A 14,651-nucleotide genomic window follows, 5' to 3' on the forward strand; every position below is an offset into this window, starting at 1 on the left:
GTCACCATACATTATGTGAGATAATAAATACTTTCCGTGGCTTGAAATATCTTCCTTGTCCAATGCTGTGTTTGTGCTTTAGCAGCCTCTAGTGGAGGAAAAAACTTTTTTTTAAAGCATTTATTAAATTATTTATTTGATTTGAAAATGTTATTTGATTAAAAAAATAATAATAATTTAATTATTTTCAAAAAAAATTATATTTATAAAGAAATTATTATATTATACATAGATATGTGATATTTCATAATGGGCTAATATTTAGGGATGATATTTAGTAAAACTACTTGAAAGAATGTTTTAATAAAACAACTTTTTTAATAAAACTGGACAGTAATCAGACAATATTACAAAAAAAAAAAGTTTTATTGATACAAAACAAGTCAGTGAGAACTACAAAGGGTTCAAAAGATACACATATTTGCACACATTTTGACAGTTGTTCACTACTATACTTGACTTTACTGTCAAAATTAAAACCAGAATTGTTAACTGATCATTCCCACTAAATCACGCATGCTTGTGTTCACCATCCCACTACAGGACATCCGTCTGATGATGCTGAAGTCCTCAGTGGTCCTTCATCTGGTCCTCCTCCTCCAGTCTGCGGATCTCTCCCTTCAGGAAGTTGATGTTTTCTCTGGAGGCTTTCAGTCGCTCCTTCAGCTCTGTGATCTCCAGGCTCGTCGTCTTCTTTGCAGCTTCCACTTTTTCTCGTGTCCTTAACTCCAGCTCTGCAACTGAATGATTCGTTTGCATGATTAGAACTGCTGTAACTCTCGTATCTATAAAGTACGCTGTCTGATTCACAGTATTTTCACATGCTGTAAAGGTAAGCGAAGCACTCACACTCGGTCTCGTGTTTGTAGGCACCTAACGTCAGCTGTCTGGTGGTGTTCAGGAGCTGTTGCATCATGGCTGTAGGGTCTTGAAATATCTGCAGATACACAGATTTTAGGCTTTAGGATTGATTGTGTTAATACTGTAAGGTCGTGTTGTGTTGTTCTGTTTAAATTCACATCACCATCTCGTCGTAGAACTCAGACACAACGGTCTTCTTCGGCATTGCGCTGGAGTCTGACTGGAAGAGCTTCAAAAGATGATACAGCGTGACCTGAAGACAAGAACTCCATCAAAACGTTGCTGTTTTACAGAGTTTCAGACTGGTGCTATTCAATGCAGTTTCTGCTCTATAGTACTTTTACAATACAGTGCCATGGAAAAGTTTATAGAAAAACTGTACTAATAATTGAACTTTACTAATAAAAGTATATATGCATATTATATATTATATAATACACATATATATATATATATATATATATATATATATATATATATATGATTCAAATGACAACTGATTAAAGTACATACAATCTTATTTAAATAATTAAAAATGTATAAATAATGATACCATATAATAAAAATAAGATTTAATAAATAATAAATTATCCAATAAAATGTTTTAAAATTAACAGAATTGGGAAAAATTTATAAATAGATATATAAACTTGATTTAAAAAACGACTCAATTAAATATTAAAATGCTAAGTAAAAATTGAATTAATGAAAATGGCTGAATAAAAAATAATTAAATAAATTAAATTATTTAAATAACATCTAAGAGTTCATTACTATACAGTGTAAAAATGGTAATGTAACATAATATGAACTAAATATTTAAATAATTTAAAGCAATTTTATTTAAAACTAAATATTTATGTTGCATTTTCTATTTATTACAAATAAATAAAAATTTTTTTTTACATAATTATTATATTTTACACAGTTTTAACAGGATCTTTATACATTAATATTGTACATAGACACCTTTTACATTTTTGGACATGGGTCCAATGAGGATGATCATGTTTTGAGGATCTGTGGCATCCAAAAGATTAAAAATCCTGCATTATTTTACACACAGTAAAAAAAAAAAAAAGTAATTAAATGCCATTTACCGGTCTCTCATTTGGATCAATGAAGAAGATCTTTATGATGATCTCAAACTCTCCCCATCCAGTCTCGGTAATCTCATACGGAGGCTTCGTAACCACTTTAATAATACAAAGAGTGAGTTAAAAATCAGCGAGTTTAATTTTTGATATTACACTATAAGATAAACTGAACTGCACACCTCTTAAAGGGTTCCCGTAACTTTCATGCAGTTTGAATTGTATTTTTTTGACATAAGCAGACATATCCTGGAAATATCAGTAGGGGAAAACAACAAAACAGCACTTTGTTAGTATAATACATATTCAATTTAGCATTATTATGCAACACTTATGATGAAATAAGAGTCGACCTCATTTCTGTAAGGCTTCACATAAACTGTCCACTGATGAGTGTGACCATCGTCTTCTCTTTTCTTGCCAAAATATCGTGCAACGTTTCCAAACACGATAGGTTTCACGATAGTCACTCCCTGGATTATAATAATAAACGCATAAATCAACGATCAACCCTGGTATTGTATATGAACATTAGCATTAGCATCACGATCGCTAACCTACCTTCACCCGACCCCCCGAATCTGGGCCAAATTCAGCCATCTTCTTAAACATAATACGCAGAGAGTCCAATGTTTTTGTCGGATTGACTTCTACGAAGTCATTGCAGTTTGTAACTGAACTGAATTACTGTTCGGAGCAGCCATTGAGCACAAAATACATGTTTCTCTACGAAGAAAGCCTCCGTCTTCGGTTGCAAATTAAGAGCCCCGACAAACGTTTACATGGAAAATGTGTTTCTGTTCTGAAACCGTGGGTTTTAATGTCAGTATTGAGCTATGATAACATTATTAGAATTTGATATAGTTAACTAGCAGGTATAAAAGCTCGATTAAAAGAAAAAATTAATAATACCCAGCAAATGATTTTGAAAATTAAAAATAATTTAAAGATTTAAACATAATCAGTCTCTTTTTAAGCTACTATTATAAATTTATAAAGACAATATTAGAGAATCAATCTTAGCACAACGTGACAGGTGATACAAAAAAATAACAATAGTAATAATAATAATAAATACAAACGCTTCAAAATTACGCTTTATTTTGAAATGCGTAAAGCCCACAGAACGTCGTATGTTTTTTTGGGCGGGAGTTCCTGGCTTCACGTATCGGCGTCTCTTCTTCACGCGCAGCGCGGGCACCGAGGAGGAGGGGGACACAGACAATGGCGGACGGTGTCGACCACATCGATATTTACGCCGATGTAGAAGAGGAATTTAATCAGGTCAGGTTCACTCTGAGCATATAAACTTGCTTAATAATAACTATTTTACGTGTTGCACGTACAGACTGAAAAGAAGCCCACATAAACATGCAGCGCTCTCTTGGGATTTACTGGGGCGTCTGCAAACTCTAGCAGCTAACGTTAGCTAGCGAGCAGCGTCTGTGTAACCTACACGGTTATAAAAAGGTTAACTCGGTTTCACGTCTTATTTGTTGTTGGGTATTTGTATACTAGTTGTATTACGTTACTATTTGTATTTTTGAGCGCAGGTTTGTGGCGAGAGTCGGAATTCGTTGCGTCGCGTGCGTTCATTGTTCGCGCTCGTGGAGATCTAGTAGGCCGCGCGCTTCAATCTCACAGATCAATGCTTTGTGATTAATACACCCGAAATGTAACGTTTTCAAGAATTATCAAATAATTGCTTGTAAGCTGATGCAGTTTTAAGTCTTGCAGAGACGCGACGCTGGGCTGTTCGTTGGCGTAATATGCAAATTAGCTTCGGAAGTAGGAGTTCAAAGGGAATCAGGATTTATTTGTAATTTAGAAATATTTGCATTTAAAGTTTGTCAATTTTTGTGTGTTTTAAAATATTTCTGATACATACTTTATTAATAAAGATACCATATTCTAAACCTTTAATCTATTTGTTTTGTAATGCTTTTATGAGATTGCAGAAACCGTTAGAGAATTGATTACATGAAATAAAATTAATTGTAATTAACTGTAACTTGATGTTCTAAATAACAAACTGAAATAAAAATGATTTAGACATTAAAAAAAGAGACTAGTAAAATTATGACAAAATTATTTTTAAATATATATATATATATATATAAACGTATATATTTTTTTTAAAGGAAACTAATCAAAATGATGAGCACCTCACAAATTTACTGAAACAAATAAAAATGGAAAAAATATATATTATTTAAAACGAATTAAAATGGCAAAACTAGATTGCTAAAAAAAATTAAATAAAAAGAGGAAGTTAATGCATAAAAATAAAGCTAATTTATGTAATTTAAATCATACATTCCTAGTTAAAAAAAATTTTAAATTAAGTGACCAACACAACAAAATTACTGAAATGTAATCTTAAATGAAATCTGGGAAACGAATGAAATAGTATCTCGGTGATGGCTCATGGTTGAGATGCCTGTCCTGTGAATACTTCTGAAACAGGTGTTTGTCTTTCTGCTTCCACAGGAGTCTGATTATCCTGTTCATGAGCAGATTGACCTTTATGATGTCAGCTCACCATCTGCCAACAACGGGGACGCACCTGAGGACCGAGATTACCTGGACAACCTGCCTGCGCCGGGTGGATCCGAGGGGAGCAAAGGAGCTCCGCCGAATGTCGTCTTCACCTACACCGGCAAACGAATCGCTCTGTACATCGGCAACCTCACATGGGTCAGTCTTGTACCCTCCCTCTCTATTTATTAGGGGTGGAACAGTTTCGGTATGATATGTGCTATGTTTAGGGAAAAGCTATATTTTCAAATAAAAATAAAGAAAATAAGAATAATCTGACTACAAGCAACAGCATAAATAAATACAATAGAGTACACAAAATAAATGGTGATTTCCATTTTTTTTTTTTACTTTAGGTCTAAAAATTCGTTTTTAGGTACAGGCATTGAATGAAATAATCAAATGTAAAATAGCATTGCATATTTTAATTTATAAGTTAAAGTTGCGCTGTATATATATGTATGTGTGTGTGTGTGTGTGTGTGTGTGTAGTTTTATTAGTGTATCTATATGTGCGTGTATAGATAGATATATGTATATTTATTACACGCATCATGTAACTAAAATTTGTTTTCCTCTTTACAGTGGACCACGGATGAAGATTTGACTGATGCTATTCGCTCAGTAGGCATCAATGATGTGCTGGAGATCAAGTTTTTTGAGAATCGAGCAAATGGACAGTCCAAAGGGTAAGTGAAACCTGAAATTTGTCTCCTAGGTCTGTGTAAATATACAGATCAACCCTGTTGTGATGCTCGGTTACATGGTTTTTCTAGAGATCAGCATCAAACATGACCTCTCTGTGCTCCACAGGTTTGCTCTGGTCTGCGTGGGTTCAGACTCATCGTCCAGGAAGCTGATAGACCTGCTGTCCAAACGAGAGCTGCACGGACAAAACCCAATCGTCACTCCTTGCAACAAACAGTCGCTCAGCCAGTTTGAGATGCAGTCGCGAAAAAGTGAGACACAGATTCATAGGAAATTCAACACATCTACGGATTGAGTTTAGTGGACTTGCTGCTGTGTTTGTTTTATGATCAGTTTTTGTCCACTCAGGCATACAGTCCGGGCAGATGTCCGGAGAGGGGAAGGCCGGGCCTCCAGGCTCAGGATCTCGCAGTGGATTTCCTCCTGGCAAGAATCGCGGGCGCTTTCCCACCCCTCCTGGCCCGGGAGGAGACCGCTTCCCTGGATCAGGTGGACCTGGTGGACCTCCACCACACTTCCAAGGTATGAGTCTATCTTAAGGCAAGAGCAGAAATTGGAAATGAGATTTTACAGCTGTATTGTTTTATTTTTGAGTGGTCAGTTTTAATAAGTTTTTTATTGCATGTATTTTTTTTGTCATATTTAAATTAATTCATCCTAGAGTATTGAAGAATTCTTTAGACTGTTGTTAATAAGAAATTTATCATCAGTCACAAAAGCTGTCTTTAAATTGCCTAAGGTGGCACATTTACACAACAATTGCATAAATTAGACTTTAAAGTATATTATTTATTTTTATTTAGTTCTGTTTTAATTGGTTTGTTCCATTTTAAAAGATTAATTTTTTTTTTTCGTCAAAAGCGATGTCTTATAAATTGTTTCATGGCCAACTTAAAATAAAAATAAAGTACTTAGTTAAATTATTGAAAACATTAAGCTCTTAATAAAATCAATGTTAAAATGAAACGAATAAATATGAAGTGTAATTCAGAGTCAAGTCAAATGAGTTCGCCTGCTGTCTTTGATCTATGTAAATTTAATTTTCAAACCCTCCCTTTGCAGGTATGCAAGGCCCGCCGCGTCCCCCCTCAGGCCCACCTGGGCCTCCAGGACCCCCCGGCCCCCCTCTACCCGGTCAAGGTCTGCTGCCACCCCTCGGAGGTCCTCCGAATAGAGGAGACCGTCCTCCTCCACCCGTCATGTTTCCTGGTCAGTTTGGTCAGCCTCCTATGGGTCCGATGCCTCCTGGGCCGCCCCCACCTGGATACGGGCCTCCTCCAGGCCCCCTTCCACCTCAGCAGGGTCTGCCCCCTCCGGGACCCTTTCCTCTCCGTCCACCTGGGCCCTTAGGACCCCCGCTTGGCCTCGCACCTCCACCTCACATGCAGGGACCCCCTCCTGGAGGTCCACCACCGGCCCCTCACGTCAACCCGGCCTTCTTCCCACCGCCTGGAAACAACAACATGCCCTCGTCCGACAGCAGGGGCCCACCGCCGGGTGACATGTACGGCCGCCCGCCTCCATATGACAGAGACTTTGGCCCTGGTGGCAGGTAATGAACACCTCACCTTCACTGAACTATAAATAATTGTACATGATAAAAATAAGGCTTCAAGACCAGGAAACAGATACTGCTTTCTGTGATCGGCTTTAAAATCCATATAGGAGCACCCCTAGTACAAATAATTTTGGTTTCTAAAATTCCAGTGCATCATTAACTTTAACATGCAGTGTGATTCTCCGTGGATTTGGACCCTGATACATTGTTGTTTGTTTGACTCATGCTTTTATTTTCAGTGCATCTGCTTTTCTGTTTTAGGGACATGGATTCGTCTCGCGCTCCTCTGAGTGAAGCTGAGTTTGAGGAGATCATGAATCGTAACAGAGCGATATCCAGCAGTGCTATCTCGAGGGCAGTGTCCGATGCGAGTGCAGGTGCATACACTTAACCCATAGCACAAATCTTTGGTTTGGTTTGTCAGGTGGTAACTAAACACTCTCTGTTTTTGCAGCTGATTACGGCAGTGCTATAGAGACTCTGGTGACCGCCATCTCTCTGATCAAGCAGTCAAAGGTTTCTGCTGATGACCGCTGCAAAGTCCTCATCAGCTCACTGCAGGACTGCTTGCATGGAATAGAGTCCAAATCCTACGGCTCTGCATTGAAGTAAAGATCTTGTGGATCTACACCTTATTTTTGAGTTTGCTGTAGGGGATGCATCATTATGTTTGCATGAGTGAAATGTCTTTTGAGATCACTTTTCTTCCGATTTAACCAAAGTAATGAGTGAGAGTAAAAATCTGATTGATAATTCAGATTAAAACGATGCAGTTCCACTATATTCTGTTGAATGTTTAAGTATAAAACGAAATTGCTTCAAATTGTAAAATTGATGCATTGCATCATAAGTTGGTGCAGTGTGTAAAAAGGGTTGCAAAAATAATGCCTGCAAAATTAATGTAGCCTATTAATGCTTTGCAAAATTTGATGCCTGAAAAACATGCATTTCTTAATTATTTGATTCAACAAAAAAATAATGGATGCACAAATGCATGCAAAATTATTTAATGTTTTTCATTTTTCATGCAATTAAGTAACTTTGCATGTTTATTTTTGCATCCATTTTCATAGTTTTGCAATGCATGTATAATTTAGCTTGTATTGTTGAATTATTTCATGCATGTGAAAATGATGCAACGCAAAAATAATGCAAAATTTACTGCAAAATTTCATACATGCAAACATTATGTATGCAAAATTATGAGGTATTGCAAAATTTAACGCATGTAAAAATATTTGCATTGCAACCACTTTAATTTGGTGCATTGAAAAATGATTTCAGAACTGAAAAATAATTTTAAGCAATACAAATTATTTTGATCCGTTGCAAAAGTATTCATATTCTCTTTTAATGCTTTTCAACCTTATTCAGACGGGAACGGTCCAGGGAGAGGGACCACAGTCGCTCTCGTGAGAAGCATCGCCGCAAGTCTCGGAGCCGAGACCGACACGAGGACTATTACAGAGAGCGCAGCCGCGAGAGAGACCGTCATCGTGAGCGAGACCGCGAACGTGACCGCGAGAGAGACCGAGAACGTGAGCGGGAGTATCGCCGTTAGTTGGAGAAGGTGTGTATCCTGTTTGTCTCTGTCTTTGTTTTTCTCTCATCTTAAGGATTTAGATGTACATGCATCTCATCCTGCAGAGATCGGGATCACAGGTACGTGATCAGAAAAGGTGAGTCCCTCAACCTATAATGTAATCAAGTACTGTCATTGTAATTTTTTTTTCTCCTACAGGTAATTTTTTTTTTTTTTTTTTTTAACACGAATGTAGTGTGATCGGAGTACTTTGATCCTTAAAACTTGTGTACCTGTTCTTGAAGCCGTTTAATGTGCAATATCAGCTCCTGCAAACTTGATAATATCTAGTTTGTCTTTGAATGGATTTTGTGTGTATTTCAAAAGTATATATGCTTTTGCATTTAAACTGCACTTATTTGTCCATTTAACTGAGATTTGCTGCTACTTTTGACACTACGCCAATGTCAAACAATACCCACCCCCCCTTTATTGTGCCTAATTGAACAATTGTTTGCCAAAAAAATGAAATTCAGGATGTTTCATGCCTTTAGAATTGCGATTATGAAATATAAATTCAACATGTGACCATAAATGTATAGAAAATTGGTTAAAGTTGGTTGAGTTTGAGAAAATGAATGTATTGAAAAGAGCCAAATGGTTTCTCCGGTTGTGCGCTGACATTCCTGCAGGCAGCTTTGATGTTGACTATGGTTGTCCTAGTTCTGGTTCAGTACCTCAGTGATTTGTTGTGAAAAGCAAATGAATGGAGTCAAATTGATCTGCTTTGGCATTTAAAAACGTGAAGCTTGTAGTCTGTCAGTTTGAGGTGTCATGGTGTAGACAAATTACATTTTAAATGTTGAGCACATCTGTACAGTATAATGGAAAAAAAAAAACGTATTATGAATGTCCTTTGTCAGAACAAGCTAAATGTATTTTCACTGTCAAGGGTCATTTTATGCATCCTAGTATTTCAGTCACATTTGCAGGTTTTTAATAGCTAGTCAAATTGACATTTTCTCAGTTCATATCGTTATTCATTTATTTTCCATGTTTGTTAATGTTACGTCCTCTTAGATGCTGCAAATGTAGCAGTTCTTCACCATTTTTAATGTTTCTTAAAATGTAAAATAAAAGTAGAACTACAGTGTCATAGTTACACCAATTATGCATTAAATTTTTATCTGCTCCTTTAATGCTTAATGAATGAAGAACTGCTATATTGCTTTTCCAGAGGTTACATTTTTAGCATTTTTATGCTTTTTTGTTTCTTATTCTCTAGGTAAACACCCATGTTTGTGATTTATTTTAGTTTGATTTAATATGCACCAGATATTTAATAAATATTTTCACAATCAGTATTTAAATGAATGCAGCACATGTCCTCAGTTCAAACCCTGTTGGTCTGATTTTAGAAACTCATTACTGTCTAACCTGTTGCTTCATGGCTCTGCTGTGTGATGTTTCCTACAGGCTAAATTTGTACGTAAATGTAAATTTGTACATAATTTGTATGTAAATGCTGAGGACACTGTAATATCATGTGTGATGCATTATGAGTGACCCCACATATGCTAGATTTAGATGCAAAAGAAAATGCTAAACAGTTCAACTAAAATGGCAACTCGGGTTTAGCAAATAGATTGTAAATGCACAACTGCATTGTTAGTTTTGTTGAATGTAATTCTGATAGCCTCCAAATTGTTGCTCTGGCCTCCTCCTATCCAAAAAATTGCCAATTTTTCAGCTGTTTGTTTATTTTAGTTTTTCTCTCTTCTCAACTGTACAACCGTGAATTGTAGCAACACCATTAAGAGAAAGTCAGCAATGCACAATTTGCATATTGGTGTGTTCCCCAGTTATTAATTCAGAAATCATGTTGCACTTTTAAATACGTGTTTTTAGTCTAAAGTATGCATTGGGTTCGAGGTTTTGAATAGAGAGTTTAAGCACTGCAAACTTAAAGGAATTGAAAGCATTTGCTCCAAGCGTAGGACCCTGTTCCTGGGGATTTATTGGGATTTATTGGGATTTTTGGATGTAGTGCCTATATGTCTGGAGTTCATCTGCAGAAATGACTGTGTTCCTAGGTTACTTGTGTAGGTTTTTCTGAAGTAATGGTCCTGACGTGGTAATAAATCACACCCCTTTTCCTCTGTTCACTATTGTGCTTTATAAGATTGTCACAGGATTGGACAAACTTGTGTTTCTGGGATCATTATCGTTAATTGTAATTCCAAACTCTAACTACAGTGCAAGAATTTCCATGTGTTCATGTCTATCTTGCTAATTATTTCTTGTATTAAAATGGGCGGAAATACCCTTGAATGACTAAAGACACAAACTAATGGTTTAATAGGAAATTGCATCTTTTGTACGTTATATTTTTTGTTGATTTTTTTCCTGACTAACAGAAGGGCAAAGTATGACTAGTCTCTGAATTTTGTCCAACCCTGTGTACTTTATCTCCAGTGTCCAGTGAATCACTAGAATCAAGCAATTTGGTACAGAACTTGAGTAGAAATGATGCTTAAAATGGTAAACAATTGTAAATAGTTGCATCTTAAAAACAATTGCTCGTTGCATTGGGGGTGGATTGAATTTGAAATGTGGATTTGATGCTTGTTCTCGAGAGGTAAAGGGACACTATACTTTGTACTTTAAAATTATGATTTTAAGATTTAGTATTTTTCCTGTTGTAGAAAAAAGACTGCATTTGCAGTTTTGAGTTGAAGTTGAACAACTAGTTAAATGCTCTAAAGAATCTTAAATGATTGGATTATCGATTAATTCAGAAATTCATTAAAAGCCATAATAAAATGTGTCGTTTTTAAATGTGTTTGTATTTTGGCAGTTTACTGTGGACTTAATGTCCAATTGAATGTTGTTTTAGACACCTTTTTAGATGTGGTTTTCCATTACATAAAGAGATGAATTCTTCAAAATAAGTGATTTGAAGTAGATCACATCTGCTTTTATAATTGATTTTACCTGTGGAAAAACAAAACACTCAAAGTAATTACTGTTTAACCTTGTTGAGGTTATACATGTTTTAAATTAAGAAAAACCAATCAACCAAATTCATGCCATTCAGTATCATCATATAGGGATTTTTATGCTATTTAAATTGTATATATCCATAAACTCTTATTCTACAGATGCAATTTAAACATGCACTTTCTTATTGCAGTTTTTCATCTTTAATATTATTATTATTATTATTATTATTTATTTTTTAATCCATCTTGTTCCAAGCCTGTATAATTTTCTTTAGTTTTTTGGCTAAAATGTACTCTAAAAATACAACACTACCAAATGTATTTCAAACCTCACTCATTCAGATCTTGTGTTAGTAGTACTACTGATGCTGATTTGTTTTGGTTGATTGCTTTCTCAATGGAACTAAAAGCTATATTTTTCATATAAGGCATATTTTGCCTATTTATCAACATGGATTACAGTTTCGATGTGGGGTATTGTGCAGTCAAATACTATTCATTTTATCCTTGTCATGGACAAATAATAGACATCATACAAGATTAATATCCAAAATTTTAAATTAGCTGAAAATGTGTTTTAAGCCATCCAGGATGTACAGGATGTAGATGAGTTTGTTTCTTCATCAGATTTGGAGAAATTTAGCATCACTTGCTCACCAATGGATGCTCTGCAGTGAATGGGTGCCATCAGAATGAGTCAAAAGCTGATAAAACATAACAATAATCCACACCAGTCCATTAGCTTCTTAAGAAACAAATCTATAAAGATGTTTTTGTAACTTTAGACTGTTGCTTCCTTATTTTAACAACTAAAGTATGAGTTTTTTTGCACCATTTTCACAGCATTGCTTGATCTGTGCTTACTTCTCTGCTGATTCAGACAAATTACTTTTTCATTGGATGAATCAATATTTCAGCTAGAGGACATGTTTGAAGTTAAAATTCTTTACCATTGAATTGTTTTTGTTAACAAATCGACTGGAATGGTGTGAATTACGTCCAGTGGTTTGGACTCTCATTGTGACGGCACCCATTCACTGCAGAGGATCCATTGGTGACCAAGTGATGCTAAATTTCTCCAAATCTGATTAGAAATAAAGTCCTCTATAACTTGGATGTCAAATTCCACAAACTCTCATTCCTTTAAAGTTGAGTTGTGTTGAGTACAGTGTTTCATAGTTGTGCATGCCAATGTCTTTATGATTGTGTCGTCTATTCAGACTGTTTTCATACACTGAATCCAGGGGCTTTTCTAAAATAGTTTTTTTTTTTTTTATTATTATTATTGATTGCAGTTGATGTTGTACTTTTACCAAATTCTGTGCTTTTGTGAAACTACTACATTTAAATATTGCTTTAGACCAGGGGTCGGCAAACTTTTTGGCATGTGACAATTTTTTATTTTTCTGGTTAACCACTGTGCCAACACCCCCTCCCCCCATGCATTCTGTATTTATACAGTTCATAAACATTTTTAAATGATACCATAAATCAATAGGAATTCATTTTCATGCAGATAGTTTCTGAACACCACTGTGTGTTTGTATGAGATTAGGCCAATGCATTAAGACAGTTCAGTTTAACTAAACTCTGCTTCATTGTTTGTAGAGAGACAAACCCAATCAATTTACACCCCTCTCTCTGAGTTGTTACCTAAAAATGTACATCAGTATGCAGTTTTCCCTATTGCTCGCATGTCATTGATTTATCCCTCTGCATGCCATATGTTGCCGACCTCTGCTTTAGAACATTACAGCAGTCATAACTAAGTTTGATGCTGTTGAAAGTTGTTTGCATGCTTGTGTATGTCTGGGACGGTCTGAGCGTGTGTAGATGTAGAGGGGAAAAGCAGCTGTGTGTGTTTCTGGGTTCTGTGCCCCAAAACAAACTGCCACCTTCATTTTGACACCTTTCAGTCGAACGCAAGAGGAGGAGGAGAGACGTCAGGAGCACCGTGGATTCATCCGACAGCGTCCCGGAGAGCGCCGGACTCCAGACACACTCTGCAGAGCTAAAGTAGAGTTCTGTAAAATATTATAAACTCACTCTTAATTCCTGACAGCTCTTTTTATTTTTTACTTTTATTTCAAATTAGCTCTGTGCTAAAGTCAGTTCAGTGAAAGAGAATTATTTGCCTGCTTGTTCGAGAAACAAAACAACTTTCCCACAGCTATGATGTTGTAAATTGTCAGTTAGCTAGGTTTGTTTTTATAGGATCAACCTTTTTTGGTTTCATGTTTCTTCCCTTTTCCCCTCATCCATATAATGTGTAAGTGTCTTTTGCCTTGATTATTAAATGGAATGTGTTGTAATAAAGTGTGTACTTGTTGCTTGTTCATACTTGATCTGATAGTTTAGGTTACATTTAGCCAACCATTTTTTCATAATTGTGTATTTACAAAACTTGTCATACTTGAATATCAGGATAATTGGTTTAAAAACCACATTTCAGGTTGTTTGACATCTTTACTTTCTATAAACATTGTGCCTTTTCAAATTTTACCTAATTTTAAGAGTTTCAATACAATATGGATTAGTTTGAGTAGTTCTGTAAATTGCTGTTCAATTAACAGTTGGCCGTAACTTTTTTTATTGGTTTTCTTAATTGTGATTGGAGCTATACAGTTCAAATCTGTGCAACATTCTCAATTTTGTTTTCGAGTCAAATTAATGAATTTTTTATGGTTGGTAAATGATAAAGTGCAAGATATTCTGCATTTGTAATGTCTGTCTGACATCCCTGCTGCAGATTGTGTGCATTGCTTTGTGTATATATCTAATCTTTTGTGACCCTGGAGCGCAAGACCAGTCTTAAGACGCTGGGAGATATTAATATATAATTATCACTTTTTCTTTTAAGCCAAAAATCATTAGGATATTAAGTAAAAGTTCATGTTCCATGAAGAGATTTAGTAAATCTCCTACTGTAAAAAATCAAAACATAATTTTTGATTTGTAATATGCATTGCTAAGGATTCATATGGACAACTTCGAGGTGATTTTTTTTTATTATTTATTTATTTATTTTAATTTTTTTTGCCTTTCCAGATTTTTCAAATACTTGTATCTCGGCCAAATAGTGACCAATCTTAATAAACAACACATCAATGGAAAGTATTTATTCAGCTTTCAGAATATGTACGAATCTCATTTTGAAAAATAGACACTTAAGACTGGTTTTGTGGTCCAAGGTCACATATTTGTGCATATATATAGGATTTACTGTAATTTGTCTCTCAAAAGGTCTCTTATGTTTGCCTCTGCTAAATTTATAATTTAAAGGAATCGTTCACCTAAAAATGAAAACTTGCTGAATATATCCACCCTCAAGCCATCAAAGATGTAGATGAGTTTGTTTCTTCATCCGAT

At 35.5% G+C, this 14,651-nt stretch overlaps 2 protein-coding genes across 3 annotated transcripts; one reads left to right on the forward strand and one right to left on the reverse strand.

Annotated features, from left to right (window-relative positions):
• Positions 1 to 347: 347 nt before the first annotated feature.
• Positions 348 to 3,116, reverse strand: LOC127956215 (YEATS domain-containing protein 4-like). The gene is made up of 7 exons (XM_052554006.1): positions 2,517 to 3,116; positions 2,309 to 2,428; positions 2,138 to 2,204; positions 1,962 to 2,056; positions 1,025 to 1,114; positions 850 to 937; positions 348 to 740 (listed from the first exon to the last, which is right to left on the reverse strand). The coding sequence occupies exons 1-7, from the start codon at positions 2,565 to 2,567 to the stop codon at positions 571 to 573; spliced, it is 681 nt and encodes a 226-aa protein (XP_052409966.1). The 5' UTR covers positions 2,568 to 3,116; the 3' UTR covers positions 348 to 570.
• Positions 3,097 to 13,598, forward strand: LOC127956213 (cleavage and polyadenylation specificity factor subunit 6). Of its 2 annotated transcripts, XM_052554004.1 has the most exons (11): positions 3,097 to 3,239; positions 4,446 to 4,652; positions 5,078 to 5,181; positions 5,306 to 5,451; positions 5,549 to 5,722; positions 6,263 to 6,752; positions 7,020 to 7,135; positions 7,213 to 7,366; positions 8,133 to 8,328; positions 8,406 to 8,437; positions 8,537 to 13,598. In XM_052554004.1, exons 1-9 carry the CDS (start codon positions 3,180 to 3,182, stop codon positions 8,317 to 8,319), a joined length of 1,638 nt encoding a protein of 545 aa, XP_052409964.1. In that variant the 5' UTR covers positions 3,097 to 3,179; the 3' UTR covers positions 8,320 to 8,328; positions 8,406 to 8,437; positions 8,537 to 13,598. The 2 variants fall into 2 exon arrangements, with proteins under 2 accessions (XP_052409964.1, XP_052409963.1); XM_052554003.1 differs by lacking the exon at positions 8,406 to 8,437 and having other exon boundaries at positions 13,199 to 13,598.
• The last annotated feature ends 1,053 nt before the right edge of the window (positions 13,599 to 14,651 follow it).

Source organism: Carassius gibelio, chromosome B4, assembly GCF_023724105.1.
Source record: "Carassius gibelio isolate Cgi1373 ecotype wild population from Czech Republic chromosome B4, carGib1.2-hapl.c, whole genome shotgun sequence".
NCBI classification, from domain to species: domain Eukaryota; kingdom Metazoa; phylum Chordata; class Actinopteri; order Cypriniformes; family Cyprinidae; genus Carassius; species Carassius gibelio.

Coding starts and splice junctions, on each gene's coding strand:
- LOC127956215 (XM_052554006.1), bottom strand. CDS start 2,567: ATGTTTAAGAAGATGGCTGAATTTGGCCCAGATTCGGGGGGTCGGGTG. Junction 2,429..2,516: donor ATTCGGGGGGTCGGGTGAAG/GTAGGTTAGCGA, acceptor ATTATAATCCAG/GGAGTGACTATCGTGAAACC. Junction 2,205..2,308: donor TGAAGCCTTACAGAAATGAG/GTCGACTCTTAT, acceptor TGATATTTCCAG/GATATGTCTGCTTATGTCAA.
- LOC127956213 (XM_052554004.1), top strand. CDS start 3,180: ATGGCGGACGGTGTCGACCACATCGATATTTACGCCGATGTAGAAGAG. Junction 3,240..4,445: donor TAGAAGAGGAATTTAATCAG/GTCAGGTTCACT, acceptor CTGCTTCCACAG/GAGTCTGATTATCCTGTTCA. Junction 5,452..5,548: donor TGAGATGCAGTCGCGAAAAA/GTGAGACACAGA, acceptor TTGTCCACTCAG/GCATACAGTCCGGGCAGATG.